This window comes from Carettochelys insculpta, chromosome 23, assembly GCF_033958435.1.
Source record: "Carettochelys insculpta isolate YL-2023 chromosome 23, ASM3395843v1, whole genome shotgun sequence".
NCBI classification, from domain to species: domain Eukaryota; kingdom Metazoa; phylum Chordata; order Testudines; family Carettochelyidae; genus Carettochelys; species Carettochelys insculpta.
The window spans coordinates 9,425,584-9,441,691 of NC_134159.1; the positions used below are offsets into that span (position 1 = coordinate 9,425,584).

The following is a 16,108-nucleotide window of genomic DNA, read 5'->3' on the forward strand; positions in this document are numbered from 1 at the left end:
TCTGATCTGCTCCTAAGCCAGACGGTGGACACCAGCATTGTCTGATGTCCTGATTTCTGCAGAATAGTTCTGATTAGAAGGACCCTAGTGTCTCCACTTTTCACAGCAGTCTCCTGCCACCCTTTAGATGCATCTAGATGCTGTGCTGCAGAAGAGAAGTTGACAAAATATTAGTAAAAATGGCATGCTTGAGTGTGTCTGTAAGAATATTATGTATTGAAAATTATTGGACACTTTGATGCCAGTTCCATGGCAGATGGATTAATGCTACATTATTCATTTCACATTCCCTAATGCATAATGGAACAGTTTTTCATTGGAAAGTTAATGATTGATCTGTAGCTTTAGTGTCAACCTTTTGTTAAGATTAAACCAGTCACTCCTTAAATCTGTCACTATATAAACATTTCTGAATCACTTGTTGCTACAGTATCTAGGTGCTGCAGGAAGATTTAAGAGCCAGTGCAGGTTGCCCAGCCACAGTAATTTATCGGTGGTTCTTCTCTCCTAAATTTGGGCTATTCAGGCACTCTGTTTTTTCTTTGACAGGTATGTGTGACGGAGTGTGAGACTTAGCAGAAAGATTTAAAAATAGGGTGGGACTCTACTTCCTATTGTGGGAGTATGTTCTATAGCCCTCAGACATTTTGCATTTTCATTAAGAAACACAAATGTTGTTTAGCATTGTATTATGCTTTTAGAAGTTGGTGAAGAATTGTACATACAGATTTCATCCACAGATCTAGAAGTATTTAATGATTAACTCTCTGTGAAGTTTTATTATTACTATTCTAACCTACAGGAAAACAGAGTAGTTAAGTGACATGGCCAAGATCACAGTGTGAATAATTAACAGAGAGCGGACTGGACTCCAGGATTCTTAGGCTGTATCTACACAGCCAAGTTATCCCGAAATAATAGCAGATATTTTGAAATAACGTTGGCAGCATCTAAATGACATACATGGCATTTTGAAATAAATTGGAACGAATGCGTTATTTCAATTCTGGTAAACCTCATTTCCAGAAGGATAATTCCTATTGAAAAATAGGCCATAATGGGCTCTAATGGCACTATTTTGAAATAGCGCTATGGATCCAGCATTGTTGTTTTGAAATAGCTGGGTGCTATTTCGAAATACATTTTGCATGTGGTTGTTATTTTGCAATAAGACATTTTGAAATAGGGCTGTTGTGTAAATGTAGCCTTAGCGTCTTATTCTAAGCACTTGCCCACTGTTGTCTTAATTGGCCACATACATGACTATTGAAATTGTCCATCGATTTTTATTCTCTCCCACAGGAGGCTTCTTAAGTAATTCTTCCTCGAATTAAAATCTTTGTTTAAACATTTTAGGTTGCAATTTAATATGATCATTTAATGGAGCTGCTTCAACTCAGACAGATGCTATTGATGAAAAATTGCATGCTTCAGACTTTTTATTTCACTCTTTTTAGTTTCTTGTTAGTGAATTCTCTACTTTTACATATGTGGGAAAAAATATACTTATGCAGAACTATAATGGTCACAAAACCATTTCTGATTTAAATGTGCATATTAATGCCATTTTATTGGAGAGTTATATGAATTGAAACTGGTAAAAATATTCTTTTTGGATCGGTTAAAGGTGAAGTAAAGAACATTAATCTGTCGTATGCTAGTTTTCAACCTCTGAATAGGAATGGTTGCAATACTTAGCTTTTATAAAGCATTTGCATCTTAAAAATACTGTCCAGTAAGATAAGTATGTAGTGTTAGAAGTCTTGTGTGTTCTCAGTGGGGGAGACTAAGGCCAGGTCTACACTAGACGTTAAAGTTGATTTGTAGATCGCAATTGCATTAGCTGGTGTCAACTTAGCTACAGTCAACTTACCTGGCTGTCGTCAGTGAGGGAGCATAACCAGAGAAACTCTCCTGTCCACTTCACTTACTCCTTGCAAGATTGAGGAGTACGGGGTTGACTGTCGAACCCTGAAAGTTCAATTTTGTGGATCCCCACAAGGCATGTGAAATAGAACTCCAGAAGTTCCACCCTGACTGGGTTGATCTTACAGGTAGTAAAAACATACCCTAAGACGTGGAGGAGTATATACAGTGCTTGGTCCAAGATTATATGGTACTTTGGTGGCAGAGCCAAGGTAAGATCTCACGTGTTGTCTCGTCTCACTTTGGCGATGCTGCTTATTTTTTTTTTAATTAGATAAGGGATTCTTCATTCACTAGAATGTAAAGCTGTGTAGCAGCAGGGCCGAAGTGTCCGAAAAATCAAAAAGGAAATATTGCTGGTAGAAGCTATGTCTACACTAGAAAGGCTGCAGCACATCTGAGTCTACTCTAAAAAAGTGGGTTGATCCAGATACATCAATCAGGTATAGACGGCACCAGGTAATGGAAGAATTCTGTCAACTTAGCTGCTACCTGTCAGGTAGGTAGATAACCTATACTAACAGAACTCCTCTTATCCATGTAGGTCATGTCTCTACACTAAAGTGCTACAGCAGCACAGCTGTAGCATTTCAAGTATAGACAAGCCTTTACTATAGCCATGGGTGGTATTCTTCTGTCACACAGGTTGAAGGAAGAATTCTGTATATTTAGTGCTGTGTGGCTTAGGTCAGCTTAACTATTTCTCTCAGTGGTATGGATTGTTTTCTTGATCTGAATTTTTGCAATTGTAAGCCTTGGAAGGAGGAGAAAGTTTGTGCAGACTCAGGAAGAAAAGATGATGATAAGTTAAATCTGATAATCAATTTGTGCCTGCTGTGTAATTTCTAATCTCTTATTTCATATTCAACAATTCGTTTGTTTTGTAAAGTTGTCAAAGCCTCCTGTAAGTATATGGATGCAGAGTGGAAGAGATGTGCCTTTAAAGTTGTAGAGAAGGTGGTGTATGGAGAGAAGGAAAAATTCACACAAGTAAGGTTCAGAAGTAAAAGGTTTTGAGAAGCTGAGGGATAGGCAATAATACCTCCTTTACCCTTCTATTTATTTAAATTCTTTGCTTGCAAACTAGCCTGCTTCTCAGTCTATTCCACCTGCCTAGAAATAGGAGAATGTAAGAATTTGGATAAATGGATTAAAGGTCTGTCTAATTTTACTTTGAAGTACCATCTGTACCTATCAAATGCTGTTTTACTATTTTACATCTTTGTAAGTTCTCATGGTACCTCCTACAACATGATTGGGGATTGTTTTATCTTTTTTCTCCAGTGCAAGAAAGACTAGGCTGGGCACTAGTTATCTAGAGGTTTCTAAACCACACCCAGCGGAGCAGCTCGTAGGTGAATTAGATATACATAGCAAAGTTTTTAGACAGCACTAATAAGGAATCTGTGAGAATGTAATCTAGCTGCAAAGGCAACATTGGAAACTTGCTAAGGATGACAGTTCTGGCTATATTACGCATTTGAGGCATTTCAGGTTGATGTTTTATATGCTAATTCAGTAACAGCCTACAGATCTGACATTGATCCTCTCTTCACCAGCACGAATTACCTGTGCATTTCAAGTGCACACATAAGAATAATTTGGAGACGAAAACAAACAAAGACTTCTGGAAGACCTAAGAGTATTTATGACAATAGCATGTTCTCTCCATTTCAAGACATTGGGGAAAAAGTGGTTTCCATTTCATACTTCTACAGAGCCAGCTGAATGACACTGGCCGTGTCTGCATGAGCCCAAATCTTTGAAATGGCCATGCAACTGGCCATTTCGAAGATTACTAATGAGGCGCTGAAATACATATTCAGCACCTCATTAGCATGCCGGCAGCCACAGCACTTTGAAATTGCCGTAGCTCGTCCAGTTAGGGCTCCTTTACAAAAGGCCCCCTCGAACTTGAAAATCGCCTTATTCCTATCTGCTGTTAAGAATAAGGGGATTTCGAAGTTCCCGGGGTCCTTTTGAAAAGGAGCCCTGTCTGGACGAGCCGCGCGGTGCCAGCTGCAGCAATTTCGAAGTGCTGCAGCCACTGGCTAGCTAATGAGGCGCTGAATATATATTTCAGCGCCTCATTAGTAATCTTCAAAATGGCCATTTGCATGGCCATTTTGAAGATTTTGGGCTAATGTAGATGTAGCCTCTGTGACACAGAGGCTAACAGAAAATAAAGCCAGTGGAAGCAGCAATAGTCAAAGTGTTTAACGTGAATTTAATCACAAGTGACTCAGTAAGTAAATGGTTATGGCAAATAAAGCAGTGTATTGAGTCAAAAGCAGCACATGAGGGACATATAGAACATGACTTGTCTGAGTGTAGCTGTAACCAAGAAGAGTAGAGGCAATAAAAATGTAGTTTGCCATGATCAGAGTTAGTGGGCAGGGATGCCAAAAAACTCAGAGAAGAGTAGAGTTTGTGTGTTTGTATATGTGAATATAGGGTTAGGGTTGATGAAAAGGAAAAGCACTGAAGAAATAACAGGACTCCAGAGAAAACATCTGCAGCAAGCAAAACTCTGAGGGCAAGTACTCTTGTGTGCTGTTGCCAAGCAGCTTAAAAAGTAAACTAATTGTTACGTGGGATTTTTCCCCATGTTAGATCAAAGGGACAGCATCAGTTCATTACAAACACAGCAGAAAAACATTAAGAGGAGAAATAGTGTTTAATAATCAAAAATACTGCACTTGGCTATTAATAGCCTCTAGAAAAATTAACATTACTAGCTTGAAAGAGAGATCTGAACAGCAAGCAGCAGTCTCAATATGGTGGCATTAGGAAGAGGCAAAAAGGTATTCCACCATGCAGTTTCTCTGCATGTTGGTACAAGTTGAATCTCTAGGTCAGCACCCTTGGAACCTGACTGGTGCTGAACCAGAGAATTTGCCAAACCATGGGAGGGCAACATTGTCTAGCAGCACTACCAACACTTCCACTGCTTACTGGGCTCTTAGAAGACATTTAGTGGTAAATTAGCTAAATTACAGCACAGAACATCGAGATCCAGGACTGGGGGCTGTAAACAAACTTTATGGAACCAAGAGAGTCTTGGCCACACCCATGATAAGTGCACATCCGGCTAATGAAAGTCATGCCAGGCCACAGATGTTGCTGGACAAGAGAGAGCTGAACTAGAGCCATTCAACCTGTCATTTCCAAACTTTCAAAAGCATTTGATATTTTTAAAGTGAAGATACACTGTAGTACTGATGCAATTACCAGTGAGTAGAGCATTAATATGTGCAGAATACTTGTGGGTGTGTATTACTTTTCAGTCTGTTCCCTTCCTGTTGATCAACATGTGAGCTTCCATAACAAACGCAATAACTGGATACATCACACAGGGAGTTCTCTTTCTGGAAAAAGTCTAGAAGTCTTTATGGATTAATACATAGTTTTGTTTCAAATTTGCAGGCCATTGTGCATCACAGTGCTTGACCACATTCACCCGTGTCCTTTTCAATTTCAGCGCAGATTTCAAAGGAGAAATGTAAAAAGAAGGATAAAAATCTGGGCATACTAGAGAGACCCTCAGATAAAATAATATTGTATTTATTTAAAGCAGATAACAATAAGAACATGATAATGGGGTTTTCCATGCCAAACCTTGTTTATAATATGAAACATTACATTGACTGAAGTTACCAAGGTAAACTAGAAAAGTCCCATTAAATCAGCTAATGTGTTTTGTATGTAGGACACAGGCCGAGAGAGTGAGGAAGCCACGCTGTTGTCGAGGTCCTCAAGGACTCTTACCCCGGTACTCAGAAAGCCAGGCAGAAGGACAGGAACAGCTATTCAAACTTACAGACAACATCCAAGATGAGTTGTAAGTACTAACCTGGCAACTGCCGTGTTACAGTGTAATCTTTTATATGAAAACACATTTGTTTCTTTATGATAACAAAGATGTTTTTGTTTTGTTGTGTTTTTAATCCACGTCATCTATTTCTCTTGGTTTTGATTTACTGGAGGACATTTTGGTGCATGATAACTTCCATCATCCCTCCTCTTCCAAGCATGTTTACGTGTTTTTCAAATGGGGCTTGATGTAGCCTCACAAAACCCTTATTGTCATAATCTTTGTTTTCACTGATAAGGGAAATGGCAACAATCAGATACTAAGTAAATAGTTGTAGGTCTCTCACATAGGATGTGGCAAAGCCAAGATTAGAACTCATGTCTCTTGATGCCTAGTCCTTTTCCTGAATTACATGGTCAATCTCTCTCTCCACATTTGCAGAAGAAGGAACCTGATCTTTTATGTTGCTAAATGATGTGGCAATCTTGTTTAATTGTATATTATTGGTCTTATTACTCTCATTTAGCTTTGAAAGAAAAATTCAATAATGTATTCCACAAAGGTGAGGGTATAGAGAAATTATGTCACTTGACACCTGGCCTTGTGTCTCAGTGTGTCTAATTTTGTGGTACCATGACCTTTCTGTTCTCTCCATTTTTGCTTTCTTCATAGTACTATTCAGGTTGGGGGGTCTAAGAGGTTGGACAGCTGTTTTACACAAGCCTGTCTTATTGGATGTGCACTAGAGATGACTCTCTGGCAGGAAGTTCTGCTGCTGTAGTGAAACTCACTCCATTGACAGACTTTTCAGTGTCAGGGGCCACAGTCTGGCTTCTGTTTGGGGTTGGGGTGTTGGGGAGGAAATTTGGGAAAAAACTTGAGTCCTGAGAGTTAAAATATTTTATATAGATTTTTCCAGATAAGACTTTTATGAGTGAAGGGGTGGGTGTGGAGTTGTGGGAGTGTGTATGCCTGTGGATAAATGAGTAAATACATCAGTGAAATTAACAAAATGTCTAACTCAACTTTAGCTGTTGTATTATTCATTCAGCGTGACTCTCAGCAACAGGAATAACACTCAGCAAAAAATGGTTTCTCTTCTCATGGAAAGCCAGTTCAAAATTGCACCTCTAACTTTTATCCTAGTATGGTAATTAAAAACAGCTTTAAAGACCTGATTATTTGCATATTTTCCTTCAAAGTTTAATCAATGAAAAGGGGCCATAATACCTTGCTCTACTGTTCTAACTAAATGTTTCCACATTTTTTTCCAGTTAGGCTCACTGTTTCACTTCTGGAAAATATTGTGTAATTACTTCCTGATGTAGTTGAAGTCCCACATATTCTCCAGAGATCTGATTGCTTCTGCTTTGTTCTACTGGATCATGTTTCATTTAAATTTTCATTTTCTTTCATTATTTTTTTAAATCATAGAAAAGTAGGACCACGGGGAAAAAAAGGACATCTATTATTTTGGTTTTCAGTTCATGCAGCTTTAAGCACAAAGGAGTGGATATTGGCAAAAGAAACTGAGTAATGATGTGTGACAAACTTAGGACAAAAGTAAGGTTTAACTACAAATTTGCTAAATTGTCAGTGTTTCACCAGGAAATCACTGCCCTTGGTTTTTGTAAGTCTGTTCCCCGAAATATGTCCCTGACACCCCAAAGAAAAATCAGTGCAAATCAAATCTAGCCTGTTGTAAAAAAGCATGAAGGAAATCCATTGAATGATTTTCTAAAGTGCTGGGGCTATGAGAACCTCAACGAGTTCATGGGCGCTCCTTATGCTGGGCACACCAGAATATCGGGGCTTAAATATTCAGTGAACTGCACCAAGAAATACAATTTTCTTTTATAGTCTGTTTGCTTTAATTTAGATAGCCCCAACATTTGATGGGATTCCGCCCCCCCACACTTTAAACTAATTTGATTTATGGAGTGACTTGAATCAAGAGAAATTAATAAACTGAAGTAAAAATCCTTGTCTGCCAGAATATGGCATGAACAGTCTGTCATTAAGTAGCTTTTTATATATAGCAGAAACAGTGATATAACAGTTTCTTATAGGATGGGCTACATTTTAACAGAGATTGTCCCATGATTCTTTCCCCTTGCCTTTGTAATTGCACAGTTTGCCTCCTTTGCCATTTGAAATTTCATAACTTCCTTGTGGCAAATACTTTCACAAAATAATAATAGGAATTGATATTTCTATTAGCTTCTTTTATTGCAGTTTAGCTGCTAGATGAACAAGGAAAACCAGAACCATTTGGCTAGTAAATCCTCTGTGAACCATCATTTCAAACTGCGGTTCACAGACTAAACTTCTGACCAAAGTCAGCTCATCTCGCTGTGCCTCAGTTAACTTGTCTCTAAAATAGATATCACATATAGTACCTTTTTTGTCACGGTGGTTTGTCAAGATGAGAAATTGCTGTTCTGCCTATCTCTAATATAAACTCTAGAATAAACTTAAAATTCCCATCAGTGCTCAGAAAATGTAACAGCTCTATTATCTTTGCTGTGATATCCTCATAAGAAATTATATGTAGCAAAGGTTTAAACATTGAAAGTTGTGTAAGTTACTTCTATTTAAAAGTATAGTAATATAGCAGATAAATGTAAGTTGGTATTATTAACTAGAAATAGTATTAACTAGAAATAATGTTTATTTAACTAGAAATAGTAAGATAAACAAGCATTTGAGAAGAATTTTATCAGGCAGACTCTGGGAACAGCAACATACAAACTGATGTTATATTCATTTTACTCCATAACTGAATTCAAGAGGTGCTAGATCAAGGGAAGCATTTGTGTTATTTTATAAAAAGAAGTTTGTCAAGCAAAGAGTATGCAGAATACAATGGCCTAAATACAGGTTACGTAGATTGTGTGAATGAGGGGAACTAAAGCAAAATGGATTAAATTTGTTAGCCTTTATTTTAATCAGACTAGTTTCAAAGGTCTTTACTGATATGCTAAATGACACATGTACAGGCTAACAGTAAAAACAGCAAGGAGTCTGGAGGCACCTTAAAGACTAATAATGTTATGGGATAAGTTTTCGTGAGTTGCAACTCACTTCATCACATGTATGAAGTCAAAGAAAAAGAAACAGATGGTAGGGATACTGAGATGGGAGTCTTACATCAGAGCTAATTCAGTCGGGGTGGATGTGGACAAGAAGCTGAGTAAATTATTCACTATTACTTATTGAATGGGGGAGCCATTCCCAGTCCCTGTTCAAACCCATTCTGATGGTGTCAGATTTGCATACGAATTCCAACCCAGTAGTTTCACATTACAACCTGGTTTTGAAGGTGTTGGATTTTTTCTCTTTCCCCCTCTCCCTGGACACACAGTTACAGATTTGATAGTTGTCATTCTCAAGCTGGAGCACTCATGGGGGAAAGCCTAGGGGTCTTTCTCTCAGCAACTCGTCCACCCCAAAGCTTCCAGTGCACTGCAAATAACTGATTGTGGTATTCAACTCAAGAGAAGAGGAATGGGAGAGGGGTGCCCTGCCTCTCTCTCTGAGCACTTTCCGCCTAGCCCCCATCAGTGCCAGTGGCTCTGTTGCTGCCAGAGCAGAGCCCCACAGCTGAAAGCAGCAGAGGGGCTGGCATTGACCTTCCCTGGTTTGGGATCAGTTAAGTTGTGAGGGTACCAGACCAGGGAGGTTCAATTTGTACTTGCTACTTCCTGAGTGACCTTTGAAAATATATTAGCAAAACAAACTGCATCGTATATAATCCTGTGACTTTAGGGTTACGTTTTTTTATTCATCAGAAATAAACTAAAGCATGCCACAAAACATCTCTTGCACAGTTAGAAAAAACATTAAATGCCCCTTTTGTAGCCTTTCTATGCCTTTGGCTATCAGGGTTACAAAATAGGCAGAGTCACAGGATTAACTCGAGATCAAACAAAACGTTGGCATACTGACTGTAGCCTGGAGTAAGCACATTGCATACAAGGTTTTACTCCCATAACTGTCAGTTGGCAGGGGATTCGTTGTTTCATATTAATGTTAGTAGGAGGGGAAGAAGAGAAGGGAGGAAAAGGGAGAAATACAATCACACCATGGCCTAGGTGGCTGGGAGCACTCTGTTAAGAAGCATGGTTCAGTGGTGGGGGGTTGGACTGTGTCACTCCCCTCCTTTTCAAACCACACACAAGAAATTTCCCAGCATGGAGAGGGGATGGCCATGTTTTTGTTTGTTTTTAAAGCCAATGTTATTGCTGACAAATTCTTTAAATGTCACTGCCGTCTCTCACGGTACATTACAAAGTATAGTGCTTCACTTTTCTCTCCTTAAGAAAAACCAAAGCAAACAAAAACAAAAGAAAAAACCCTCAACGTTTACCTGCTGCCTGACCAGTAGCTAGAGAAGAGAAATTAGATGTTTAACATCAGGGGTGAAAGGTTAAGCAGCAAGCAGGAGGGTTCCCTAGAGAGATTAGTTAGTTTGAGTGATGAATATGGGAGGCAGGTTAGGGTGAATTAAGGAGATTTAGAGAATTATAATGCCTGAAAGATCAAAATAAAAACAATGAGAATTCAAAAGTGAAATACTTTACATACACCCAACATCTTGAGTCACCAAAGGAGCCTGAACACTAGTTGGGCATTTTACAAATTTAAATATGGTTTTAGATTTTGTTATTCACACTATTTCCTGAGGGTGCCAAATGGAATTTTTAGTGTTTGTTCACTAGTGTATGAACATGTCTGTAGGAAAGAGATTCTACTTTTTTAGAGCCATTGTTAGGCAGTTTGAAAATTATTTTGCAGAAGAACAATTACCATATACCCTCCATACCTTTTAAATCTCCCTCTTCCCAATGGTCAGAGCTTGAGGGGCCTGTCACAACTTTTCAGAGACTGTGTTGCTGTTCTAATGAAACTGACAACTTTATGTTACCTGTCCTATGCTCTTTACCAAGTTAGTGTTCTCTGCAAGCCTTTTTCTGCAGATCCACGCAATGTGCCAACACGACAGCCACAACAGCATGAGCCTGCTCATGTAATATCTCAGAGATGAGCACATAAATGCAAAATAGCTGAATCAGTCCATGTATTTAACTCCTAGGTATGACATACATCATAATCTATACCTCTGTCAGGGGATGCTCCATGCTCTCGCTATTAACTAAACAAAGTGAACCTGGATCAAAGGAGCTGAGACAAGCAAAACTCAGAATTTCTATGCTTTGTTTCAGCTTTAATGCTATTCTAACCTACTTTGCGAGTCTAATTTGTTACTGGAAAAGGTGGAAGAAGACATACCAAATTATTCTGCTTTGTGCCAATACAGAAATAAATAAAATATCATTGAAAGCATTTGCCTCTGGAGTTGACAACTTGCAGGACATGTTATAGACCCTCAGGATTAAAAATAAAAAGCAAAACCCGAATTGGTTGTTCATTGTGCAGTTTTCATTGCACCCCCACTTCAGGGCGATTGCTTAGCTCGGTGAAAAGACCTTGTTCATTGTTAAGAGGAGACTGATCATAAGGAGCACTGTAGCACAGGATCCAGTGAATATGCTGCTTTTGTTGTTAGGAGTAGTGCTGGGAGGATGCAAAGAAACTCACTTAAATCTTTCCAGAAGTAGTTCTTTCACACACTATTTAGTGTAAGGCGAGAAATATCAGAGGAAGGGGTGGTAGGATCCACCTCGCAGAAGGAGTTCCTGAATTTCTAATAAATACTATTGGTAGAACTGGTTGGAAATGTATGTTTGTGCTAAATGGTTTTGCATCAGAAAATGCCAGTTCACTGGAATTGAAACATTCTGCAGGAGCATGTTGATTTTGATAACCTTCCAGCACTGCAGAAGCCAGACCAATTTCTCATGAACCCGATCCTTTTGTAATCTAGTTGCTGGTACTTCAGCAGCCTGCTAGGAAACCTCAGCTCCCAGCTCCTTGTCAGTGGGGCTGATGGAGAGCCAAGAGCCTGGAAGTCTTTGGCTCCCAGGGGTTCAATGGTTGCTGGCAGTGGAATAATATACTTGGCAAACTCTGGCTCCCTGGCTTCTTAGCTGCTCATCAAGCAGGTTGCCAGACAGCCTGGGACCAAAGTGGCTGATTCCCAGCCTGGCTGGCTCCCCAACATGCTTTCCTGATGGCCAGGGAGTCAGGCAGCCATTCAGGGAAAAAGAAATTGAGATTTTTTTTCCCTACTAGTAAATGAAAAACATGTCAAAATTTCAAAATCTTTCATGGAACAGAAAATCCAGTTACTAATCAGCTGTAGCTACTGGTGGCACAACTTTCATCAGTTCTACCATATGAGAAACATTGCGCGCAATGTATCAACCTACATCTGTCTGAACCACTGGTTTATAAAAGAGGATTTTAATACCAAAGCAACCAGCAAGCTAAGTTAATCATACTTCTCACCCCTCAATAAAATAAATAGGGTAATAGGAGCAAGATTTCCATCATTTTCTGAGTGAAAGAATCACGCCAGGAATCTTCCACGAATACTTTCCATTAATAGATTACTCCAGGAGGGCTTTTCTGCATTGTACCCTTCCTTTGTTTTTTTCCCCTCATGCATTTATCTCTGGCAATGACAATTCACAGAGCCACTTGTCACTGTAAATGCAAATGATGTGTTCGAGGAGCAGTCTCACCACAACATGCTGGGCTTCTTTTAAAAAAAATGATTTAAATGCTGTTAATGTTTCAAACCCTAAAGGCATTAGTTAGTTATCCTATTTATCTACTTGGTTTAGATTTTAAACAGGTAGCCACAGGTCCTGGACCGCTTATATTGCCAGACCAGTGAAGTCTGAATTATAGAGGTCCGACCTGCACAAGAACAGAATAGTCTCCCTCCTAGCTCAGTGTTTTACAAAGAGGAAGCAAGACAACCCTGACTTCTCTTTTTTGTTTTGCAGTTTCATAGCAGTGGAGAACACAGACAGCTATTGTGTTCTGATTTCATCCAAAGCTGTTTATTTTCTGAAGAGTGGGGATTATGTAGACAGAGAAGCCATCTTCTTGGAAGTCAAGTATGATGATCTCTACCACTGCCTCATTTCTAAGGACCATGGAAAGGTCTATGTACAACTGACAAAGAAAGCTGTGAATACAAGTAGCGGTGTCGCAATACCAGGCCCATCACAGCAGAAACCTATGGTAAGGACCAGTACTTACCTTTCCATTCATATAAAGTTTTTTGCTTTCTGTGGCAGTAGAATAATGCTGCTGCTGGACCCACCAGGGACCTGAATGCCAACACTGCTGTTGCTAGCCTGATGGGCCTCCTGGACCTGGCAGGGCCACCAGCCTCACCCAGCTGCTGCCAGATTCCAGCCCCACAGCCCTGCTGCTGGCCTCTGTCCCCACTGCCACTGGCTCAGTCAGGCTGCTGGCCTTGTTGCAGTGAGCTTGGCTGGACTTCCAACCTGGCAGGGCTCAAAGCCGCCAGGCCTTCTTCTACCAGACTCCCAGCCACCGAGGTTCTCTGGTGTAGGAGCATCTGTGGTTCTGCCAACCACAGATGTTGCCAGACAAGGCAGTCCCAGTTTAGAGAGGTTCAACCTATATATTGTCTTCTTTGCCCTTTCATTAGGAAATCATCGTTCAGCCAGCAGTAAAAGTAGATGCTATAGTCTATTATAGTGTTTTGCCCATCTCTCAGGGAGACCCAGGTGCAAAAGTGATATGGTACTTTTGATCTTGAAGTTCAAGAGAAAGATCAAGGAAAATCTAGCAACTCCCTGAATAAAGGATGGTATCATTGACCGATGTGGAGACTGTTCTGCTTCCCGAAGGCAAAAAATCCAAGCAGAATGATAGGCAGGACATTACCCAAGATGATAAAAGAGGGGTCAGAATCTGATTTAAAACAAACAGACAAACCTAGAAACCTTATCCAGACTGCTTTACAGTGTTACTTCTGCACTGCCTCACCTTGTGGTAGCACTGTATCCTCTCCAGTCTGCTGAGTCCCTCGAGGTGTGAGCAGAGATCAGTGCCCCATAAGAGGCTGCCTCTGTCCTGGGCAATTTCATTTGAAATAGAAAAGATGGTAAAATCACTGTCTCAAAGTATTTGTATGTCCCATCCCTTTCCCACAAGCGAAAGCTGCATACCTAATGTTAGCATACGTAGTTACCCATCTCTTTGAGCCAAGTTCCATATACGTAATTAAAATGCTGTGAATCAGAACCTCAAAACTCTTTTACAAACACTAATTCACTCACCCTCAGTGCTGAGCTAGGTGAGGAAAGCTCTACTTTAGAGACAGAAAAATGAGTAAGTGGTTCGTCTTGGAACAAAAACAACGTTTCAGTTCCTAACTTCCTACTCAACACTAGGTAGGATCACCTCTTAAAGTAAGTTGCCTTGTCACTGCAGTTAGATGACAAATTTGATAACTGCAGCTCGTTACTTAAAGTGGGTATTTTTATTTCTCTTCACAGTGGTATTACGTTTTCTCACTACTCTAATACTGTTGTTTGTATAATTAACTCTTATTCATGTAGGTTCATGTGAAGTCTGAAGTCCTAGCAGTAAAGTTATCTCAAGAAATAAACTATGCAAAGAGCCTTTATTATGAGCAACAACTCATGTTAAGACTCAATGAAAACCAAGAACAACTGGAGCTGGACTCCTGAAACCATCCTACTTACTGCCAGACTGAATTTCCCCAATGCTATTGCAAGTACTAATCCAGGGAACAGGTGTATTCTGTCTCCAAAATAAAGTGAAAGAAGAAAAATTAGTTCGCAGAAAGTGTATTCTGTAATTGAAGTGCACTGTGCACTGGAAACAAGTGCAATTAGAGTGCTTGCTGTATGGGCTTATTTAGTTGGGGAAAACAAAAAAATATTAAGTCATCAGTTCAGTGACACACATTTGAAATATTATGGAAGAAGTTCTGTATTTTGATAACCTGTATATATGTATAATGGTGTTTGTAAATAAGGAAGTGAAAAACAGTTTGTGAGTCTGTATAAAAGTATTTACTATAAAGAAATTAAAGAAAAGCTATATTGTCATATTGCACTAATTGAATCAGCATCTTCTCTCTAGAAAGCTGTTCTAAAGAGTGGAGAGATATAGATGTCATACAAAGACATTCATTTGTCTTCTGTGGTGTTGGGAACCAGAACACACAAGACCCGTATTGTGAGTGGTTAAATATTCTTATAAGGAGTACACTTATTTAATTTTCAGGACCCTGGGTGCAACTAAAAGCAGATGCATAAAGTACTCTGACAGAAGTTCACTGCCTTTTTTACACCCGATTCACAACACTTTTTGAATCTGTTTACTGGAGTAGAGTGGTAGGGCTTACTGGTTGGTTTAACAGCACTTTTTAAGTACTTAATAGAGAGACTGTTTTTTTGTAATAGGATTGAATTTAGTTTCCAGAAAAATAACCACACCTTGTTCAGAACTATACTGATATAAGCCAGTTGCAGGGGATATTTGGAAGATAGTTTAAATGGACAAAACCTGAAATGTTAATATATTGGTTTCACATACACTCTTCCTTCATCACCCTTTGATTTAGTAAGTGTGATTTAGTAAGTTAGGTTGTCATTGTAGGGTTGCCCATAAGTGTTTGACTTCTGGCACAGGTTTGGGTTGATTTGAAAAATCATTGCGTTGTTTGCTTTGGCATCTTAAAAATACACCTCCTCATTAGACTTTTTGAACAGATACAGTATTGAGCGGCAGAGGTACTTTGTCAGACTTGGGCTCCTCAACCTTGGCAATGTTCCTTTACCAAAACCAAAATGTGATCTTGTTGCCTTGCAGGAAAGATTGTCCTGTAATTCAAAGAAACTAGAAAAAATGATCTGTAATGGAGTTGTCTTATTTTGTAAGTTTTTTTCAATTAAAATATATAAGGAATCACCTGCTCTTTACTCTCTAATGTTGCTCTGATGGTCTTTGTCTCTCTGAAAGTGATTTACAATGGCAGTGACATTCTGCCTGCAATACAGCATGTGCTGTGTAAATTTAATCACTTGATATGCTATTGCCACAAAACTACTGAGGAACTGTGTTTTGGAATTCGGCAAGTTTTCTCAACATACGTTCTTTTTGTAAACTTTAGATTAGAAATAAGGAGTCCATTAAAGTTTTACTTTTGAATTTGCTTACTTGTCAAGTTCTTAGATCAAGGCACACAATCAGAATATTTTTATATTTAAAGCTAGAGTAAAACAATTTGATAGTCTTGTAACATGTTCAGTACACAAGGAGAATCTGTGATGTTTGGCTGATGTGTGTGGTCTAAGTGGTTAGAATGTAAAATCCATAAAGGTCCATTACACAAACTAAACTGACTTAATGCTTCACGTCTGGTATACATTTCTCTGCATGCTACATTTT

The 16,108-nt window shown here is 39.2% G+C and overlaps 1 protein-coding gene across 10 annotated transcripts in view; it reads left to right on the forward strand.

Annotated features, from left to right (window-relative positions):
* VPS13D (vacuolar protein sorting 13 homolog D) overlaps positions 1-15,868 on the forward strand; it is a 225,761-nt gene extending 209,893 nt beyond the window's left edge. For all 10 annotated transcript variants that reach the window (XM_074975870.1, XM_074975874.1, XM_074975877.1 and 7 more), the window contains 3 exons: positions 5,636-5,767; positions 12,655-12,895; positions 14,248-15,868. In XM_074975870.1, coding sequence (XP_074831971.1) covers positions 5,636-5,767; positions 12,655-12,895; positions 14,248-14,379 — 505 coding nt within the window. In that variant the 3' untranslated portion in view covers positions 14,380-15,868. The remainder of the gene's footprint in view (positions 1-5,635; positions 5,768-12,654; positions 12,896-14,247) is intronic.
* Positions 15,869-16,108: the final 240 nt, after the last annotated feature.